We start from the raw sequence: 20,534 nt of genomic DNA, 5'->3' as shown, positions 1-20,534 counted from the left end.
CTTAATCCACATGAGCTCAGCAATGGTGGCTGCAAGACATCGGCATTCAGCCTCAGTGCTGGAACGACTCACAACTGGTTGCTTATCTGAAGACCAGCTGACGAAGTTTCCATCAAAATAAACACAAAACCCGGAAGTAGAACGATGATCAACTAAGTCAGAACCCCAATCTGAATCAGAATATGCAGATAGATGGAAATTGGGATAAGGCATGAAGTGAAGACCAAAAGAAAAAGTACAACTTAAGTCCTAGAGAATACACTTAACAACCTTTGAATATGTAGTTGTAGAGAAGGCATCACCCTAGTATATGAAAGAAAGGGAGGATTCAGCTAGCAAAGCTAGACCAGTTTCAACAATGTGCGTATGCTTTCTTTCTGTTGGTGAGTATAAGGGACATGATAGTCTATGAAGGATTTTGAAAGGGACAAGTATTCAAAACCATTATAAGATTGTATACATTTAATTTTGGCATTGAATAGAGTTTCAACCATTGCTCTAAACTGATTAAAGATAAGGAAAGTTTGGGACTTATATTGAAGGAGATAAATCCTAGTGAACCTAGTACAAGCATCAACAAAACTAATGTAATACTCAGCCCCATTGATGGAAGGAATATAAGTTTAGTATGTGGGTTATGACGTCTCTTATATTATCTTCATCTCACTTATTCTTAACCAATGTGAGACTCTAAATATCACACATGGATTATCATATTAACTAACCCTAAACAATTTTTTAGTAAAATTTGATCTAATTCACTTTCTACATTTCAGGATCATGTTGAAAATTTTACTATCCCTGACACACAACAACAACAACAACAACAACAAAAAAGTAAGACAGAAAACAGATCACATATTTTATTTTGATTACAAAACATCAACAATTCAAATCGATATTACACGTGCACTAAAATAGTAAATACTAAAAGTTTCAAACATCATAACTTGCCTACAAGTATGACAACATTAAGCTTCAACAAATCACTTTATTCTTAATATTATTAGAGAGTAAATCTCATAGTAGAGAAAATACTCATAGGGAATATAAATGGTTTGGAAGTCTAGGCTCAGCAACAACTTCGAGAGGTATTTTCTTAGGTGTGGACAGCCCATAAATCTCCTCCATATTCAAGTCCTCTTTCTTCATATTATCAGGTAGTCTCCAATTAAAGCCATGCAACAGATTGGCCAAACTTGCGTGAATCACTTTAATGCCAAGAGGGTACCCAGGACAAATCCTTCTGCCCGCACCAAATGGCAACAACTCAAAGTCATGGCCTTTCACATCTATCTCTTTCCCTATAAACCTCTCTGGTTGGAATTCAGTTGGATTGTCCCAAATTTTAGGATCTCTGCTAATAGTCCAAGTATTAACAAGCACTTGTGTCCCTTTGGGGATATCATACCCACCAATGTTGCAGTCCTCTCGTGCTAGTCTTGGCACTAACATTGGTGCAACAGGATGCAACCTCATTGTTTCTTTAGCAATGGCATCAATGTAGGGTAAATTGACAATGTCGTTCTCTTCAACCCATCTATTTCTCCCTATCACCCTGTCCAGCTCCTCTGTTGCTTTCTTGAAGATCTCTGGTTTTTTCAGGAGCTCACAGATTGCCCATTCTACTGTTACAGCAGAGCTTTCCGTCCCGCCTCCTATCAGGTCCTAAAGAATATCAAAGACACAAATGGATCAGGAAAAACTAAATAATCAAATACATATGTGTGTGTGCACGCGCGCGCGTATGGGGAGTATTATGTGGGAATGGTCTCTTATGAGAGTCTTAAGAACAAATCATACAATTGTCCTAGTCTTCATAGATCACCAATCTATGGTGCTAATCACATTTGCTTTTTTTTTTTTTGTAAAGATTTATATAAAATTTGATTTAATTACTCTTATGAGTTGCTTTGATGTCGATGACTTGGCCATTGACAAAGATAAATGATTTATAGATATACGGTTCATTCAGCGCTAGTTTTCTGAATGTGTTTTTTTTAACTCCACAAACTAGTGGCATTTTGAAACTGGCAAAATTTGCGTACGTGTATCTCTTGAGTGTCATGTGAACCGTATATCCAAATAGCATGATCAATTGAAAAAATAAGACATTTATCCACATAGATTTAGCTGGCAACATTGGTAGCCTAGAGTTCAAAGCTTGAAGAGCATCCACAATGAGAGTTGTTTATTTAGGTTGCTTAGCTATATTTTTGTGTACTCAAAATGGCATACAAGATTTTAGCTACTCATAAGTAACTTTTATAATTTTTATTCAAATGGTAATTTTTTATTTTCTTTTTGTTGAAATCTTTTATTGAGGTTGTAGGTTCGAACCCTCACTGGTCTCATAGAGGCGATGTAAATGTAAGTCTTTTATAAATATTCTCTATGCCCTTGTTTTCGATTGAGACCCCATCTCCCACCATAAATTTTTAATTCATTGTAAATACCTATTCTGGTCAGTGAAGATTGCGGTGAAAGAGATCAACAAATTTGATTTGGATGACTATCTGCCTTTAAATGGAGGATATGAATAGTTTTTTTGGTTTCAAAAAAATTTCCAGGTTTTAGAAAGGTGTGGAGGAAAAAGATTGACAGATTCGGTCTTTGTTGATGGAATTCCAGTGAATATGGATTTCAGGATGTCCTGTTTTATTCTCCCGGATGGGTTATGTAACCAGATTAAAAGTATGATCAGTAAGTTTTATTCGGGTGGTGATGTCACTAGGAGAAGCCTACATTGGTCTTCATGGGATAAATTATGTCGTTCAAAAGAGAATGGTGGATTGAGTTTTCAGGACTTTAAGTCTTTTAACCTGGCTCTTGTTGCTAAGAACTGGTGGAGGATATATAACAACCCTGATTCTCTCTTTGGTCTGGTGTTTAAGTCTGTCTATTTCCCCAGTGGTAATCTTTTAGGGGCGAAAAGAGGTTATAGGCCAAGTTATGCTTGGACGAGCATGTTGAAGACAAGTTGGATCTTTGAAAAAGGTGGGCGATGGCGAGTGGGAAATGGTGAGTCTATTAATATTGTTGACGATTCTTTGCTCCCCAATGGGTCACCTTTAATTTTCCGACAGGATTCATTTGAGGAATTGGGGTTGCGAAAAGTGGCCGGTTTGCTCGTTAATGGCCATTGGAACGAGGCGTTGGTTGAGCATGTTTTCAGCCCAGCCACTGCGCAGTGCATTTTGGCTGTTTCATTACCTGTGCAGGGGCGTGAGGACCTTCTCTTCTGGCCTGAAACACAAGATGGTTGGTATAGTGCTAAATCTGGTTATGAATTTATCAGGCGGTTCCATGATCAAGGTGTCCCGCCGTCGTCCTCTACGCCAGTGATTCCAGCTTCGTTCTGGAAGGTGGTGTGGCGATCCACTGCTTTTCCTAGGTGTCGTGAGCTGGTTTGGAGAGCTTCTTCTGGTTTTTTGCCCCTTCGCAACCGTCTTCGTCGACGTGGGATTGATGTCGACCCTTCTTGCCCATGGGGTGTGATTGATGATGAAACGACGAGGCATTCTTTCTTGCTCTGTCCTGTTATTGCTCGACTTCGGCTTGCAATTTTGGGTATTCTCTTGCTCTGTCCTGTTATTGCTCGACTTCGGCTTGCAATTTTGGGTATTCGTCCAGGTGGTACAAGTGCGTTCTATGAGGTGCTTGCGGGTATGATGGAGCATTTGGAGAATGAGGTCGTGAGCAGGATCTTTACATTGTTGTACGTGATTTGGGAGGCAAGGAATGCTTGGATTTTTAACCAGAGGGTGCTACAAGTAACCTTTGTGATGCAGCGGATGGTGGCTCTTTCAGCGTTGCCTAGGCCAGTTTCGGTCACGAGCCCGGCGTTAGCTGGTGCGTCTTCGTGGAAACGTCCTCATGCAGATTGGATCAAAGTCAATTTTGATGCGTCCTTGCGGAGGAATCTAGCTAGTTTTGGTTTGGTGGCGAGAGATGAGGAGGGAGAGGTTTTGGCAGCAGCTGCATTGGCTCCGGTCTTGATGCAATCTGTTGGCTTGGCAGAGGCTCTTTGCTTCCGGTGGGCGCTGAGGATGGCTATTGATCTTGAGTTTTGCACTGTTTGTTTTGAGACAGATTCTTTGCAGTTATTCCAGTGGTGGCGTCGTCGTAGCAGGGGGGTCCTCTTATTTAGATTTGATTATTTCTGATTGTTGTACGCTTTCTTTAGCTTTTTCAAATATGGATGTTTCTTTTGTTCATAGATCTAGCAACAATGTCGTTGACTTTTTGGCCCGGGGGCCCTCCTCTTTTTTGGTTTGGATAGATGAGGGGCTGCCTGGACTTGATGCTTTTGTCTGCTTTGACATTTTGGCCTCTAGGCCGGCCTAGTTTCAATATATTTGATGGAATTTCAAAAAAAAAATTCTCATTCCCGCTCTCCAACACTAATATTGCATTAGAACAAAGGGTAATTTTGAGAATTTATTTTAATTTAGGACAAATTCAATACATTTTAATTATTTTAACTACATTTTTTAAACTCTGTGAATTTATTTTGTTCTTATAAATAAGACCGGAGGTAGGTAGTAGGTGTAACATTTTACTTAGTTCAAGATAAATTTTAATGGCTGAGATCTCTGCACTCTTCTATTATTAGTAAGTGGTGCTATACCTAGGATTGTCGAGGGTCACATGCCATTCATTAATTACTTCCTTTGTTTCTATATAACTGACACTATTTTTAACTGAATTTTATTCCTAATTATCTGCCACCTTACAAAGTTCAAGAGAGCATTAATTATACTTCCTCCGTTCCAGAAAGTTTGTAGTTTAAGGTTGTGGCACAAAGACAAAGAAAGCAATTATTGATAGTATAATTTGACTAGATTGCCCTTATTTAATTTTACAAGTATAATGTGCAACTATTAAATTATACTTAGATAGAGAAGAATGTAATTAATAGAGAAGAGTTGTGGTTGGTTAATATGAAAGGCGAAAAGTGAGAGAAAATGTATTAAATGAGGGTATAAGTGGAAACAAATAGCAAAAAATGCATTGATTTTCTAAAACAACAAACATTTTGGGGTATTGAAAGATGATCCAAAACAACAAACTTTCTAGAACGGAGGGAGTACTTTACCAATTGTACCGTTCATTTATTGGTGGTAGAAAAATTGAAAAGTTAGAATTTAGAAGAGAGATAAAAGGTATAGTAGGAAGTTACTCCCTCTGTTTCTATTTATCTGTCCACTTTGAGAAAAATAATTTGTTCCTATTTAACTGTCCATTTAACATTTCAGGAGAGTATTAAATGATATTTGTACAACTAATACCCTTATCAGAACAATAAATGAAGAAAGATAAAATGCAATTTAAAGGGTAAAAATGAAAAACAAATACAACTTTTATGAAAACCAACAAAATTAATTGCACTCCTTAATATGTGTGTTTCTTCTCTTTCCGGACAGTTAAATAGAAACGCAGGGAGTAGATTGTAATTTTAATAAAATAAAAACATTAATTGCTATTTCTTAATACTTGTGCAACAACCTTAAAGTGTCTGTTATATAGGAACGGATGAAGTACTTAAGGAAGTTCTTAATCAAGTTCTTAATTAAGGAAGTTCTTAATTAAGGCCACAGGGTTCATCCATTGAATTTGGCAAATTGATGCGAGACAATGTTAAGGCATTTAAAGGAGTTAATGTCGAGGCGGTTGATGAAATTAATAAGGAAAGTTCAAATTAAGGAATATCGGCTCACATTGTGATTAATTGATTAAATATGTGTAGGGGAATAGGCAAAGATTGTTCGTTAATAGTAGAGTAAAATACACTCACCCCCCTCAAGGTTTGCAAGAATGACACTCCACCCCATTCCTTTTTAAAATCTACACTCTACCCCATTTTTTATAAAGGCAAAATTTAGTGACGAAAACAGATTCGTCACTAATAAAAAATAATTACTAATTAGTGAAAATTTAAATAAATTTAATGCATATACACTATCATACATTAATTTATGAAAATAATTTTACTGAATTAAATTTAAAAAAACCATCAACTCTGTCTGTTAAGTCCACGTCTCATCTATCTCCAAATCATATTTCTCACCACAAACGGTCACCACCAAGCCTTTGCTCTCTTTAACACGACAACCACCGTCCCAGAATGTGAAACCCCATGGCACCACCATGCCTCAAAGTTTTGTTGCGACTTGAACCCCAGAACGTGAATCGCACATCCTCAATGCCACTTGTTCAACTACTTCTTGTGAACTTCACCCCTTTAAGTTGTGAGTGAACGCTCTGTTGGTTTAAGATGTTGTTGGATTTTGTTAAAAACGGTGCTCCACCGCATCGTTGGGTTCTAATAACCTCCGATCCACTTCATATTTCTTAATTTTGTTTCTCTATTTTCTTCACCTATTTGTGTTACTTTTTGGGTCTACAATCCAATTTTGAAAATTGGAGGTATAAATAGATTATTTTGATTAAAATTGAATTATTATCAAATATGAAAACACAAGCATGTTTCATTATGTTCGAGATATGGGTTGTAAACCGGTCAAGTGTGCTATTGTAAAATTTGCATTGTGAATTTAAGGAGGAAGAACGCGATTGAGAGAATGGGGAGGACTGTGATGTTTTCCATTTTAAATTTATTGGAATATATTGAAAATATTTTTTGAAATTATTGATTAACAATTTAAATAATAACTAATTATTAATGAATAATATTTTTCGTCACTAAATTTGCCTCTATATAAAATGGGGTGGAGTGTAGATTTAAGATAAGAATGGGGTGGAGTGTAATTCTAACAAACCTTGAGGGGGGTGAGTGTACTTTACTCTTAATAGTAAGAATCCAAAACTGTAAATAGACAAGGATTACACTTTTTAAAAAACTTATTTAATTAAAAGGCTTAGACTCTGGTTATTTAAAAATCTTGTAAACCAGGTTAGACTATTTAAAGTTTAAACAAACGTGATTAATATAAATATATTTTACCTTTGCTATTTGTTGTTATATTAGAAATTTATTATAATATTTTGATATTATACAATCTTCCCGTACTTAATTATAAGGCTATGATATTTTTTAAGCAAAATAGATCATGATATTTTTTACCCCTACTGATTACTGGTGCATAAGGGCTTAAGGCAACGATGTTTGGATACCCAGAAGCTTTGTTTCTTAATAACATGATGGCTGCTGATCAAGGTGGTTGGGTTGGTGTTCCGGGAACCCTGACCGGGGACGGACAGGGCACCCGGGACGAGGCAGGGCCCCACAGAACGTTCCACCCAAGGGACAGTTCGGGGAAGTCTAAGAGCCCCCCACTAATGGACCCCACCGCCAAGGGTGAGGACAAGGAACCAGGGGGCCCACTATCTAGAGGTTGACCTAGGCCAACTACCCTAGGGGGTAGGTTGGCTAGAGCAGATTCGTAGGGGCCCCCAAACCGTTGGATCACTGTTCCTCTACAGGAAATCCAACGGCGATCCGTGCCCCAGGTACAAGCCATGCATGACGTTGCATGGCTCCAACCCTAGTTCTACCTCTCCTATATAAAGGGAACTCTTCTTCTATCTAAAGGTAACGTATTCTCTCAATTCTCACAATTCTCACAACTTCATTCACTGACTTTAGCATCGGAGTGTCTTGCAGGAGCCCCTCCCGGAACCTTGCCAACTTGGAGCCCTTCAGCACGTCCGGATCCCCCCTCTCCTACCCCTTGTCAACGGGTAGTCTGGTCTCTCCCAGATCAATTGGCGCCGTCTGTGGGGATCTGGTAAAACTCTTCCCAGCACCGCGTGCCGTCGCCTCAAGTCATCAACTAGCAAGCTATGGTAGAGACACGTCAGACTTCACGCCGTCCTGTTCCAACTCCTGAAGGCCATGTAGAGACTGTCAACGAAACTACGGATCACAGAACCCCTCCTTCTCCTCCGCAACATCCTCCTCCCCCGACCCCTCAACCTCAGCCCCCTCGCTCGCCGGAACCCGCGGCCATTACCCCACATGCGGCCCATGAGGCACTCTGCCGCTTGGAGGCTCGCATCCGGGCAATGGAAGAGGACAATGGGGCGGGGCGAGAGTAGGTCCATAGTATGAGGATTCGCGACGCTCAAGAGGAGATTCACATGCTCCGAGCACGCCTGCGACAACTTGAAGAGCAGGAAACTCAATCGCGCCCCCTGCCCCCGTTTTCCCAGGAAGAGGAGACGAACGGGGGCCCGATCCCACCCCCTACTAACAGGAAGCACGCCGCCGGGAACCCGCAGCCGAGCGGGTGGCCAGCCATACACCACGGAGACGCTACTCTCCCCGCCGGAGCCCATCCAGGCGCCGGAGTCCATCTCCGACTCGGGATAGGACGAACAACCGCCCCAGGTCCAACAACGCGCTTGTCACCTATCCAGCACCGATCGGAGGCCCTCTATCCCCGGAGAACATGGTGTTCCCTTTCCCTCAGGGGTGGGCACGGCCCAAAGTGAAGCTCTACGAGGGAGACTCCGACCCGCAGGAACACGTGAACTTCTTCGTGGGCGCGATGCAATATGCTGGGGCCAGCGACCCTTTATACTGCCGATGCTTCCCCATGAGCCTTGGAAAAGGACCCATGAACTGGTTCCAGAACTTACCGAGCAACTCACTACACGACTGGAACGGGGTCGCATCCTGCTTTTTAGCCCAATACTCATCAGTGCGCAGCATACCGAAGACCGCTCAAACTTTGGCTTTGGTTAAGCAGAAAGAGAAGGAGTCTCTGAAAGCATTTCTCAATCGGTTCAACAAGGAGGCCGGTGATATCACCGGTCTCCTCCCCGACACTAGGTTGGTCCTGGCTACCGCAGTTCTTGCACCAGGACCGTTCCTGACCTCGCTGGACGGCAAGCCAGCCAACACTCTAGAGGAATTTCTAGCTCGAGCAGAGAAGTTCATAAACATGGAAGATGCCGCGACCCTAAGGGCCGCGAGTCAAACGCTTGCGATCAAAGGACCGCCGAAGATGAAGGAACATAAGGACCAGCCTTCGACCCGGGAGTCCCGACGGAAGGGTCAGGATGAACGGAAGTCGAAACGGAAGAAGTATGATAGTTATACCCCGCTGAACTCCTCCCTCTCACATATCCTGAGGGAGAAAGCCTCCACCGACCTCAGAGACCGTCCCCCCACTCCTGACGAGAGGGGACAAGCTGGATTCCAAAAGATTCTGTGAGTTCCACGACAGCCCGGGCCACAACACAGACGAGTGCCTGAACCTCAGAGACAAGGTGGAGGAACTAATCAGAGCAGGAAGACTGTCCAAGTATGTAGCCGTGTCGACGGGGGCTCTTCCACGCCCGCGCTCGCCACCCCCAAGGCGGACACCTACCCCCCCAAGACACCGAGACCGCACTCCTCCCAAACGTCGATCGGCAGATCGCCGAGACAGAACTCCACCGCGTCGCCAGAGCCCTGAACGTCGCCAGAGTCCCGAACGTCGCGGTCGAAGCCGAGAACGAAGAAGAAGCCCCGACCGACACGGCCGGGATGAAGTCAGGAGACAACATGGAAGCAATTTAGTCAGCGTCGGTTCAATAGCAGGAGGATGGGCCGCAGGCAGACCCACCAACAACAGCCGGAAAAGGAGTACCTACGTCATCATGTCCGCGGCTGGACGGCCCCGACCAGGGTCCCTCCAACCCCCGAGGCAGAGGGTGGCCATTACGTTCACGGAGGACGATTACGGCGAGGACACCGGCGAAGAAGATGACCCCATCGTCATTGAAGCCCTGATCGGCAACGGTAAGATCCGAAGGACACTCATCGATACAGGTAGTTCTGCTGACATTATGTTTTATGATGCTTACAAGAGCTTAGGGCTGTCGGTGAAGTACCTGCTCCCCTACGACCATGATTTGGTCGGGTTCACAGGGGACAAGGTCCTACCCTTAGGATATTTTGATACTTGCCTTTCCTTGGGAGATCACAGGATTTGCAGGACTATAAAAGCTCGTTTTCTGGTGGTGGAGTGTCCGACGGCGTACAACGCCATTCTTGGCAGGCCAAGCCTCAACACTCTCAGGGCGATCATATCCACCCACCACCTAATGCTCAAGTACCCCTGGGCAGGAAGGGCGGTACCAGTACGCGGCAATCTAGAAATGGCGAGGAGCTGCTACAACTCCAGCTGCAGACTGGCCAGGGAGGAAAGGAAGAGAAAGAAGTCCAAAGTGCACGACCAGCAGAACAACTTTCACGTTCAACACACACCAGTTTCATGACCGACCTTGACCCCCGCGTGGACCAGTCTAGAGACGATCAATGCCTCAAACCCAACGGGGAGTCCCACCCCATCCAGGTCGGTCCCCTTCCAGAGAACACTACCAACATAGCTCGGGGCCTTCCCTGAGACCTCTCCAAACGAATGGAAAAATTGCTACTTTCCAATGGGAAGCTGTTTGCCTGGTCGTCAGCAGACATGCCCGGCATCGACCCCGCATTCTGCAGCCACAGACTTTCCGTCGACCGGAAGTTCAAACCAGTCGCTCAGAAGAAGAGGCAAATGAGCGTTGAGAAACAGCAGGTTATCCAGCAACAGACCCCAGAGTTGCTTCAGGCCGGGATCATTCGGGAGGTCAAGTACACGACCTGGCTCTTCAATGTGGTCTTAGTCAATAAGGCAAATGGGAAGTGGCGCATGTGCGTCGACTACACTGACTTCAACAAGGCTTGCCCCAAGGACCCGTTTCCCCTACCGAGCATTGATGCGCTGGTCGACAACTCCTCGGGATACGAATACCTCTCTCTTATGGATGCCTATTCAGGCTACAACCAGATTCCCATGTATAGGGACGATGAAGAGAAAACTGCCTTCATCACCGACCGGGGCACCTACTGTTACACTATGCTGCCCTTCGGCCTCAAGAACGCAGTGGCAACCTACCAACGGATGATGACCCGAATCTTCGGGGACCTAATGGGAAAATTGGTCGAAGTCTACATCGATGATATCATAGTCAAGACCCCAAAGGGAGGAGACCACGCAGCGGACCTCGCAGTCGTTTTCGAGCAGTTAAAGAAGCACAACATGCGCCTCAACCCTGACAAGTGTACGTTTGGCGTTCGAAGCGGGAAGTTTCTGGGATACATGCTCACCAACCGCGGCATTGAATTGAACCCTGACAAATGTCAGGCGATCATGAATATGAAGAGCCCGCGCACGGTCAAGGAAGTCCAACAGCTAGCTGGTCGCATGGTCGCGATCGGCCGCTTTTTGCCAAAGGCTGCTCTCCGGGCCCTACCTCTTTACACCCTCCTGAAAAAGGGAGCAACTTTTGAGTGGTCGGCGGAGGCCGACGCTGCTTTCACTCAGCTGAAAGAGACTCTCTCCTCTCACCCTATTCTGGTTAGCCCAAAACTAGGGGAGACACTATACCTATACCTGACCGTGCGGGAGAAAGCAGTGAGCTCTGTCCTAATCAGAGAAGAAGAAGGAAGGCAGCTACCAGTCTATTTTGTCAGCCGTTCATTGAAGGGTGCGGAGCTCAGGTATAAGATGCTGGAAAAAGTGGCACTGACCCTACTGACCACGACGCGACGACTAAGGAGGTACTTTCAAGCTCATCGCATCGTGGTACGCACCGATCAGCCGGTCCGACAGGTCCTTCATAAGCCCGACCTAGCCGGTCGGATGGTTAGCTGGTCTATCGAGCTCTCCGAGCATGACATCCGCTACGAGCCCAGGAGAGCCATTAAAGCACAAGTCCTAGCGGATTTCTTGGTCGAACTCACCAACGAGGAAGAGCCCCATGCCGAGACCACCTGGGTGGTCAACGTAGATGGCTCGAGCAACAAGGAAGGTGGCGGGGCTGGGATCGTATTGCAAAGTAGCACCGGGATGGTGGTCGAACAATCCCTCCGCTTTAACTTCCCAACTACAAACAACCAGGCCGAGTATGAGGCCTGCATTGCGGGACTAGTCACAGCTCGAGACCTAGGAGCTAAGGAGATACTTGTTTGCTGCGATTCACTTCTGGTCGTCTCACAAGCAAACAGAGACGCTCAGGCAAAGGATCCCATCATGGAGCAGTACTTGACCCATTTGAAACGACTGGCTTCAACCTTCACCAAAGTGGAGTTCCGCCACGTCCCTAGAGCTCAGAATGATCGAGCAGACACCCTGGCCAAACTGGCCAGCACTGGAAAGCCTAGCCTGAATGGAATGATCATTCAGGGGACCTTAGCCCTCCCCTATGTAGCTGACCCCGATCGTCCAGTAGGACAAGTTATGATGCCGATCGGTACCGAAGAAGACTGGAGGACCCCGATCATCAAGTACCTCAGATCCGGATGGCTGCCCGAAGAGAAGGTTGAAGCCAAGAAGTTGGTACGACGCGCCTCCTGGTACACTATCGTTAATGATGATCTCTTCAAGCGGGGATTCTCCACCCCCCTTCTGAAGTGCTTGGCTAAAGATAGAGCAACCTATGTCTTAGCGGAAATCCACGAAGGCAGCTGCGACCATCATCCGGGTGGGCGTTCCCTTGCCCGAAAGGTACTCAGAGCCGGCTATTACTGGCCAACCCTAGAGAAAGACGCCGCGGAGCATGTTAAGCAATGCGACCCCTGCCAGAGGCACGCCGATCTGCATAACGCTCCTCCAGCCCATCTTTCCTCTCTAGTCAGTCCTTGGCCTTTCCACCAGTGGGGCATGGATTTATTGGGCCCGTTCGACACTGCGCCTGGCCAACTCAAGTACTTGGTGGTAGCAGTGGATTACTGCACCAAGTGGATCGAAGCCGAGCCACTAGCAACGATCACCACAGCTCGAGTGCAACGCTTCTTCTACAAGAACGTCATCAGCAGGTTCGGAGTCCCTGGGGTCCTGGTCATAGACAATGGAACCCAGTTTACCTCTAAAGGGTTTAGGGACCTCTTAGACGGGCTGCACATCAAGCAGCGATTCACTTCCGTCGAACACCCCCAGACAAACGGGCAGGCAGAGTCGGCCAACAGGGTCATTCTCCGAGGCCTCCGGAAGAGATTGGGGAGTGCCAAGGGCGACTGGGCCAAAGAGCTCGATCACGTCCTATGGGCATACCGCACCACTCCGCACTCGACTACGGGGGAGAGCCTTTACCGCCTCACCTTTGGCACAGAAGCTGTGATTCCGGCTGAAATAGGAGAACCGAGCGCTCGAACAGCGGGTTTCGACCCCAACCAGAACGATCAACTCATAGAGGAAGACCTCGACCTCCTGGCTGAAAGGAGAGCGGTGGCCAACTGCAGAGAGCTAATCGCAAAGCCGCAGGCAGCCATTCGCTACAACAAGAAAGCAGTTCTCCGCTCCTTTACCGTAGGGGACTTGGTCCTCCGGAAGGCCAGCGTCGGAGCACGATCAACCGAACGGGGAAAGCTAGCAGCCAACTGGGAAGGCCCTTACAGAGTTGTCGAAGCAACCGTCACGGGAGCATACAAACTGGAAACTCTAGCAGGAAAGGAAATCCCTCGTACATGGAACGCAGCCAACCTGAGAAGATACTATAGTTAAGCCGCGACCGACCAAGCACCCGTTATCCGCCTAATCGTGGTCTTTTAATTTAGTCTTTTGTAATCAAGGGTACACACCCATCTCGTCCAAGTTTGTAGACGACTAGAGCCACCAGCTCCAAGCGCAGAAATGAAGCAGTTTTTTATGTTGAATTTGAATTATTCGAACTGGCAATATATTCGACCGCATTGACAAACTATTAAAAGACCCATAGGGCACTAAGACCCACCGGGCACGAAATTAATAAAGACCCTTAGGGCGCCAAGACCCACCGGGCACGAAATTAACAAAGACCCATAGGGCACTAAGACCCACCGGGCACGAAATTAATAAAGACCCTTAGGGCACCAAGACCCCCCGGGCACGAAATTAACAAAGACCCATAGGGCACTAAGACCCACTGGGCACGAAATTAACAAAGACCCATAGGGCACTAAGACCCACCGGGCACGAAATTATTAAAGACCCTTAGGGCACCAAGACCCACCGAGCACGAAATTATTAAAGACCCTCCGGGCACCAAACCCATAAGGCGCTAAGACCCGTCGGGCACAAAAACATTAAAGACCTTTCAGGTACGAAATGACTCTAAGACGAGTAAAGAAAGAAGAATACAACGTAAAAAGAAAATATAATAATAAGTCCTTACAAACACCGGGTGAAAGGTAGGAACAACGAGTCTTTACAAAGACGGAACAATAATTAGAAACAACAAGTTTATACAAACACTGGACGATCATTAAACACATCAAATTACAATAAAAAGACAGGAACTTCAAGGAGCTGGCTCGGCTGGGAAGGTCGGAGTAAACTGCTTCTGGTCGTCCAGAGTCCCGATCTTTCCCCCCAGTACAACCTTCCGGTAGTGAAGAGGGCCCACATCCAGTCCCGGGTGGACCACCTCAAGCTGAGCCAAAGCATTGTCAGAGGAAGCCTTGTGAATCTCCTTCAGATTCGACCTCAGCTTCTTTCTCTCAGCCCCCAGATCGGCAACTTTCTTCTTGAGCTCGGCATTGCTTGCTTTCAAGGCCTCCATCTCCTTAACTTCTCCCTCTCGAGCAGCCTTCTCGTCTTTCAGTGCATGCTCAGCTTTCTCTGCCCGGGAGCGCAGCCAATCATTATCCTTCTCGCTCAGCTCCAGTTTCTCCGCAAACTTCTTGGCCGTGGCCGTCACCTCATGAACCTCCCCTTGTAACTTCGCCTTAGCAGCAGTCAGCCCCTCAACCGCCTTCTTGGCATCAACCAGCTCTTTCTCCGCCTCAGCAAATTTATGCTCAGCTGCACTCGCCTGTTCCTTGACTTCTTCCACATCGAGCACCGGCCCCTGCTGCACATGACGAATGACGGAGGCAGCCTGAAGCATTGCTTTCAGAGCATAGTTCAAGAGATTGTAGGGTTCCTTTGTGCTCAGGAACGACTGGTCGAGCTCATTGTACACCAAATCATCGATTTGGTTGTTGTGCTCGTCCGTGTCCACCGCGTCTCGACCCCACACAGAAATTGGCTCCGGGGGGCACACTTGAGTAATCGGAGTCGCTCGTTCAGGAGAACGAACCTTCCCCCCTGAGGAGCGACGTTTTCTCTTGACCGGGCGCTCCGAGCCGGCCTTATCCCCCTCAAGGGAGCCCTGCTGCTGACGTTCGGGATTCCCTGAGCCCGACCCGGGGTCCGTGTTTTCTTCACCACTGACTGGCCCACTCTGACCGGCCCCAACGGGGTTGGCCCCGGCTAAAGGTTGCCCCTGGTCGCCAAGACCATCTCCCTCGTCTCGAGGAACCTTCTGCTCCCCTTCACTGTCGGTCTCGACCTCGTCAACCGGAACTTGCAGCGCGGCGACCAAAGCAGCGTTGACCTCCATCTTAGCACCTGCATAGGAATCACAAGAAGAAAGTTAGTCAGACGAAAAGACATGCATCACTTCAGGCATAGTAGCAAAAATGCCTTACCTCTCGCACGCAATAAACAAGCGTTCTTCCGAACGCTATAAGTACAAAGATCGTAACAGCGCAGCGGTCGGATACAGAACTCTTTGGGTGGGTCACCCCTTACTTCTCTCCGTATGGCGGCCACCAAGAGATTTTTGAAGGCCAAGTCAACCTCCGACAAGGCCCCGGCCTCGAAACCGAAAGAACTAATCTTCACGTCGTAGTGCTTGGCGTTCCAGGCCAACGGGAACCGTGCGCGACTGCCGCCGTTCGGGGCCCTCTCGAACCACCAAAAAGGGGGCGGAGTGGTAGGCGCCACCCGGAAGAATTGGTCTTTGAAGTCCCGGTTGGACTCGGCGAACGGGTGAAAGATCTGGAGATCCTTACCCGACCTCAGAGTCACAATCCCGTGCCCGCCATGTCTTTGAGTGTGGGCCACCTCGAATAAGTGAAAAAAGAGCGGAATCGACGGCTTCTGGCCGAACAAGATATACGCGACCTCGTAAGCGCGCACGAAACCCCAAGCGCCGGGATGAAGCTGCGACGGCGCGACCCCCATATGGTGGAGAACGTCACATTGAAAGTCCGTGAGCGGCATCCTCACCCTCACCTTCTTCATGGTGTAGATATGCATGTACACCCCAAACGACGGGATGTGGGGTAGCCGCTCCTTCTTGCCCAGCGAATACACCATTTGACCGGGGCCGATCTGGGTCTGTGACATAAAACGCTGGCTCCAGAAATAATCTTCCTTCTCGTGGGCGTACTCCGACGGGAGATCGAGAATGGTGCGGCACCACTTGTCATACACGGCCTCGTCCCCCTCCAGATGAGGGTATTTCTCCCGATCGATCTTCTTATTCTTGGGGGCCCCTGACCGGGGCCTAGAGGCTAAAGCCCCGCCCGAGGCCTCACCTACGCTCTTGCCTTTCTTCTTCTGGGTAGGCTTCCCCATAGCGACACCTGCACAAGGGAAAACGCCGTATCAACACCTAGGTCGTTTGAATCGGCTCAAAGAAGGACCCACCCGGAATCCATCTTTACCCTAGGCAGGACAACGCGACCGTGCGGCGGCGCATACCCTCAGAGAGAATCTCCTCCGCCACAAGAGGGGGCCGCCAGGGGAGGGGAAACTCCCAACTCCCCCAAGAGCAGGCCACCCTTTCTACTAGAAAAAAGAAAAAATTAAAATCTTAAGAAGGAAAGTCAAGTGAAGCGAGGACTTACAAGAAGAAACTGGAAAAGCTTCCAAACGACAACCGTGCGAAAGAAGACACCACCGTGAAACACCGGTACCTGACGGAAAGAAAGGGGGAGAGTTTGGGGAAAATTCAGAGATGCGAAAGTGCAAATGAATCCCCTCCTCCCTCTTTTATAGAAAATGAGGAGGGAGACGTGACGTTTCGACAGCCCTAGTTTCCCTAATCATGACGTTTGGGGAAACCAAAGGGCTTCGTCCAATCAGGCCCCGCCACGTCAGAGAGGAGGCAGTGACGGCGAAGCGACACACGCCTCCAGAGGCACGTGGGAGAGGAGTCGCGAAGCGACGCAACCCACCCGGAAACGACACGTACCATCTCAAGAGTCAGGTACATTAAATGCAGTGGGCCCGAAGCCTCACACCGTCCCATTCTCCCGTGTCTTTTTGGCTTCCTAGATTCAAACCAGGCAACAACCCGCTCGGTACTAGAGCCGGTCACGTCCTAACGCCAAACCACCGCGGTCGGCTCCCAACCCGGTCGGTTAAATCTGTATATACAGCCCAGGAGAGCGCGCGTTGACCACCGACCTCTGCAGTTAATGCCCCCTTCTTTTCCTAAGAGAAACGCCTGGGAAAAGGCTAAAGGGCGTTACCACCCAAGAACGTTTCGATTATAAATGGCAACCCCTTCCCCTTTGCAGGCTCCACATTCACCCTAAGACAGAATGACCTCCACGGAGGCTTACCTGAAGGCACTCAGGGCCGAGGCTCTAGACTGCAACCTATACTACTCCTACCAAATGCAGGCCACCTCCCACAGCAGGATCAGATCCCTGGTCAGCAGGCTTCTGATAGAAGATCTGGACCCCCAACTAAAGGCGGGGTTGCTAACCTTTTTGAAACTGACGGAGGAGATGTGGGAATTACACCGACGCCGCTCGGACATTAGCATGCTAATTGGGGGCTTAGAGGTTTCCGCCTCGGAACACGAGGGCGAAGGGGCGGGAACGACGAGCGAAATCGAAGCCGAGCTGTCCTCCTTTCTGGCCGCGAGAGAGAGCCTCGACAAAGACCAAGGAACCGTTCGCCTCCGCTACAACGCCATGCGAGTAACACCCCCTTTCTAGGGGAACTAAATGTAACGGCTAAACTGCCCTTTTCCATTAATGAATAAAGTTCTAAATTTTTTGACTCTACGTTACTGCACCGGGAACCCCCATGTCACCACCAGCACAAGACACGTTAGCCCTCGCTCCGCTGGAACAGCCGACCAGGGCTAAGGGGCTACTTTTCCGGGAACCCTGACCGGGGACGGACAGGGCTCCCGGGACGAGGCAGGGCCCCACAGAACGTCCCACCTAAGGGACAGTTCGAGGAAGTCTAAGAGCCCCCCTCTAATGGACCCCACCGCCAAGGGTGAGGACAAGGAACCAGGGGGCCCACTATCTAGAGGTTGACCTAGGCCAACTACCCTAGGGGGTAGGTTGGCTGGAGCAGATCCGTAGGGGCCCCCAAACCGTTGGATCACTGTTCCTCTGCAGGAAATCCAACGGCGATCCGTGCCCCAGGTACGAGCCATGCATGACGTTGCATGGCTCCAACCCTAGTTCTACCTCTCCTATATAAAGGGAACCCTTCTTCTATCTAAAGGTAACGTATTCTCTCCATTCTCACAATTCTCACAACTTCATTCACTGACTTTAGCATCGGAGTGTCTTGCAGGAGCCCCTCCCGGGACCTTGCCAACTTGGAGCCCTTCAGCACGTCCGGATCCCCCTCTCCTACCCCTTGTCAACGGGTAGTCTGGTCTCTCCCAGATCAGTTGGAAAAACTCTGACCCTTGTCTTCCAATGAGTTATGGATTCTTCCTAAGCGGCAATGTTTTTCATGCATGCTATATTTCACACATTGAATTAAGGAATCAATTTAAGGGGTGAGGTGGATAGCTCACATGGTTGAGCTAAGAGTATCTTTAATGATAGTATCTAATGTTAAATACATACTCATATGAGTATCTATTACCATTGGAGTATATATTCAATTCCAACATGACAAAGATGAGTATGTGAGAATAGATATTCTATACTAGACTTGAAAAGTAAGCTTGTATTTATTACAAGCACTTACAATTAATCTAATTAGATTAAAATGAAGATAAATAATAAAATATACAAATGTGATGTTGATGGTGAGATCCACTATAGAAACTTTTAAGAGTTGTTGGATTGGAGTAAAAAGTAAGTAAAATGGTGTAGAAGATGTGACACTATGAGGAATCGTAAAAAATGAAGTGTAGATATTTTAGTGAGTATGATGGATGTAGATGCTCTAAGGATAATTGCAGGTGAAAGGGGTCAGAGTTCGAACCTTGAGGAGAGATAATTTGTACTAATCTAATTACAACTAACATTTGCTTATAAAAAATAAAATAAAAAATCAATTCAAGCCAAGATGGTCCTACTCCTATTGTGGTAATCAGTTTGACGGTCAAGTCTTGTCGCTATCAAGTGAAATATTATAGGCATCAGTTTCCTAACGATCTACGAAAGTGTTCTCAAAGTTAGGGAGACCTGAAGGGATCTGTCATTGCTATATAATAAATTTTGGTGTTGTGGTTTCTTTGACTCGATAGCATTACTCATGCAATATTATACCCACTTTCTCAGAGTAAGGTAGGCAACCCCACCATATAAACACATCAAAGAACTTAAAAATAAGAAAATGCTTAAATATTTTTTTGGTCCTTGAAATGGTAAAGAATTATGCTTGTACGTACCTGTGTAAAAGCTTTGACTCCACGCTTGTCCAGCTTAACTTCAAGAGTAGGATCCTCAGCAAGTTGCAAAAGCACATCCATCATGTTTTTGGCAACATAATCCTTCACCCCTTTCCTCCTCTCAAAGTTTTCCTCTATCACATGCTCTAAAAATGTATCAAACTTCTTCGCGGCAACCTTCATCCTCTTTATGTAACCCTGCAAGTCCAAGAAATCAAGCCAAGGGATGAAGTCCCCAATGTTGAAAACCCCATTTAGCATGAACAATTCGTCTAACAACTTCTTGAACTCCTCAGGGGAAATTATGTTGTTTGACTCTGATTGCTCCAAGTAATTCTTCCCAAACACCATGCGGCTAATCACGTTGAGGCTCAAAGTGGAAAGGTGGTTATTCAACAAGATGGTTTTGTTTGCAGGGTTGGCGAGTTGATTCAACAAACTACGCAACTCTTGCTTTCTAATATACTCATAGGACTCGAGGCGCTTTGCACTGAACAATTCTAATAGAAATATTTTACGAGCTTGTCGCCAGTATGGTCCGTAGTCGGACCAAGTTACATCCGAGTAGTTGTAGGCTGTATACTTGCCGGAAGCAAATTTGGGTCGACCGGCAAGGGTGGCGTCGTGGGTTTTGAGGAAGGCTTTGGCCATGTCTACGGAAGAACCCACGACAACGCTCCTGGAGCCAAGCCAAACATGCATGATGGGTCCGTATTTTTGGCTGAGAGCATGAATGGACTTGTGTGGGAGGGGACCTATGAGGTTAAGGTTTCCTATGATGGGCCATGGTTTTGGGCCTGGTGGCATGTTGTATCTGCGCCGTCTTTGCCCGCGCATGAAGAGGAGGAGGATGACAAGGGGTGCAAGGCATGTGGCAGCAGTTGTGATGACCCAACTAGATGCTGCTGTTGTCACCCAACTAGGTGCTGCTGTTGCCATCTTCTGTACGGGGTTGGAAAGTTGTGTTTGTGATGGAAGGGTGTGTGAATGAGTGAGTGATTGGGCTATTTATATATGTTGAGAACCTTGCTGCTCGATTACAAACAAGAACTCAATCTAGAGGCCCCACATATGGGTTGTAATTAACTTTCTTATTGCCTAAACCAGCCAACTTGTTATTATTATTTTTTCAT

At 46.9% G+C, this 20,534-nt stretch overlaps 1 protein-coding gene across 1 annotated transcript; it reads right to left on the bottom strand.

Moving 5' to 3' along the window:
- Nucleotides 1-838: 838 nt before the first annotated feature.
- LOC130746453 (dimethylnonatriene synthase-like) lies at nucleotides 839-20,396 on the bottom strand. Its single transcript, XM_057599080.1, has 2 exons — nucleotides 19,402-20,396; nucleotides 839-1,668 (listed from the first exon to the last, which is right to left on the bottom strand). Exons 1-2 carry the CDS (start codon nucleotides 20,338-20,340, stop codon nucleotides 1,039-1,041), a joined length of 1,569 nt encoding a protein of 522 aa, XP_057455063.1. The 5' UTR covers nucleotides 20,341-20,396; the 3' UTR covers nucleotides 839-1,038.
- Nucleotides 20,397-20,534: the final 138 nt, after the last annotated feature.

Source organism: Lotus japonicus, chromosome 3 (assembly GCF_012489685.1).
Source record: "Lotus japonicus ecotype B-129 chromosome 3, LjGifu_v1.2".
Classification (NCBI taxonomy): Eukaryota; Viridiplantae; Streptophyta; class Magnoliopsida; order Fabales; family Fabaceae; genus Lotus; species Lotus japonicus.
This window is presented reverse-complemented; position numbering and strand designations above follow the sequence as displayed.

Excerpts from the sequence above, each read along its gene's own strand:
- LOC130746453 (XM_057599080.1), bottom strand. The coding sequence starts at position 20,340 with ATGGCAACAGCAGCACCTAGTTGGGTGACAACAGCAGCATCTAGTTGG. Across the intron at positions 1,669-19,401 it reads GAGTCAAAGCTTTTACACAG|GACCTGATAGGAGGCGGGAC; the intron begins GTACGTACAAGC and ends GATATTCTTTAG.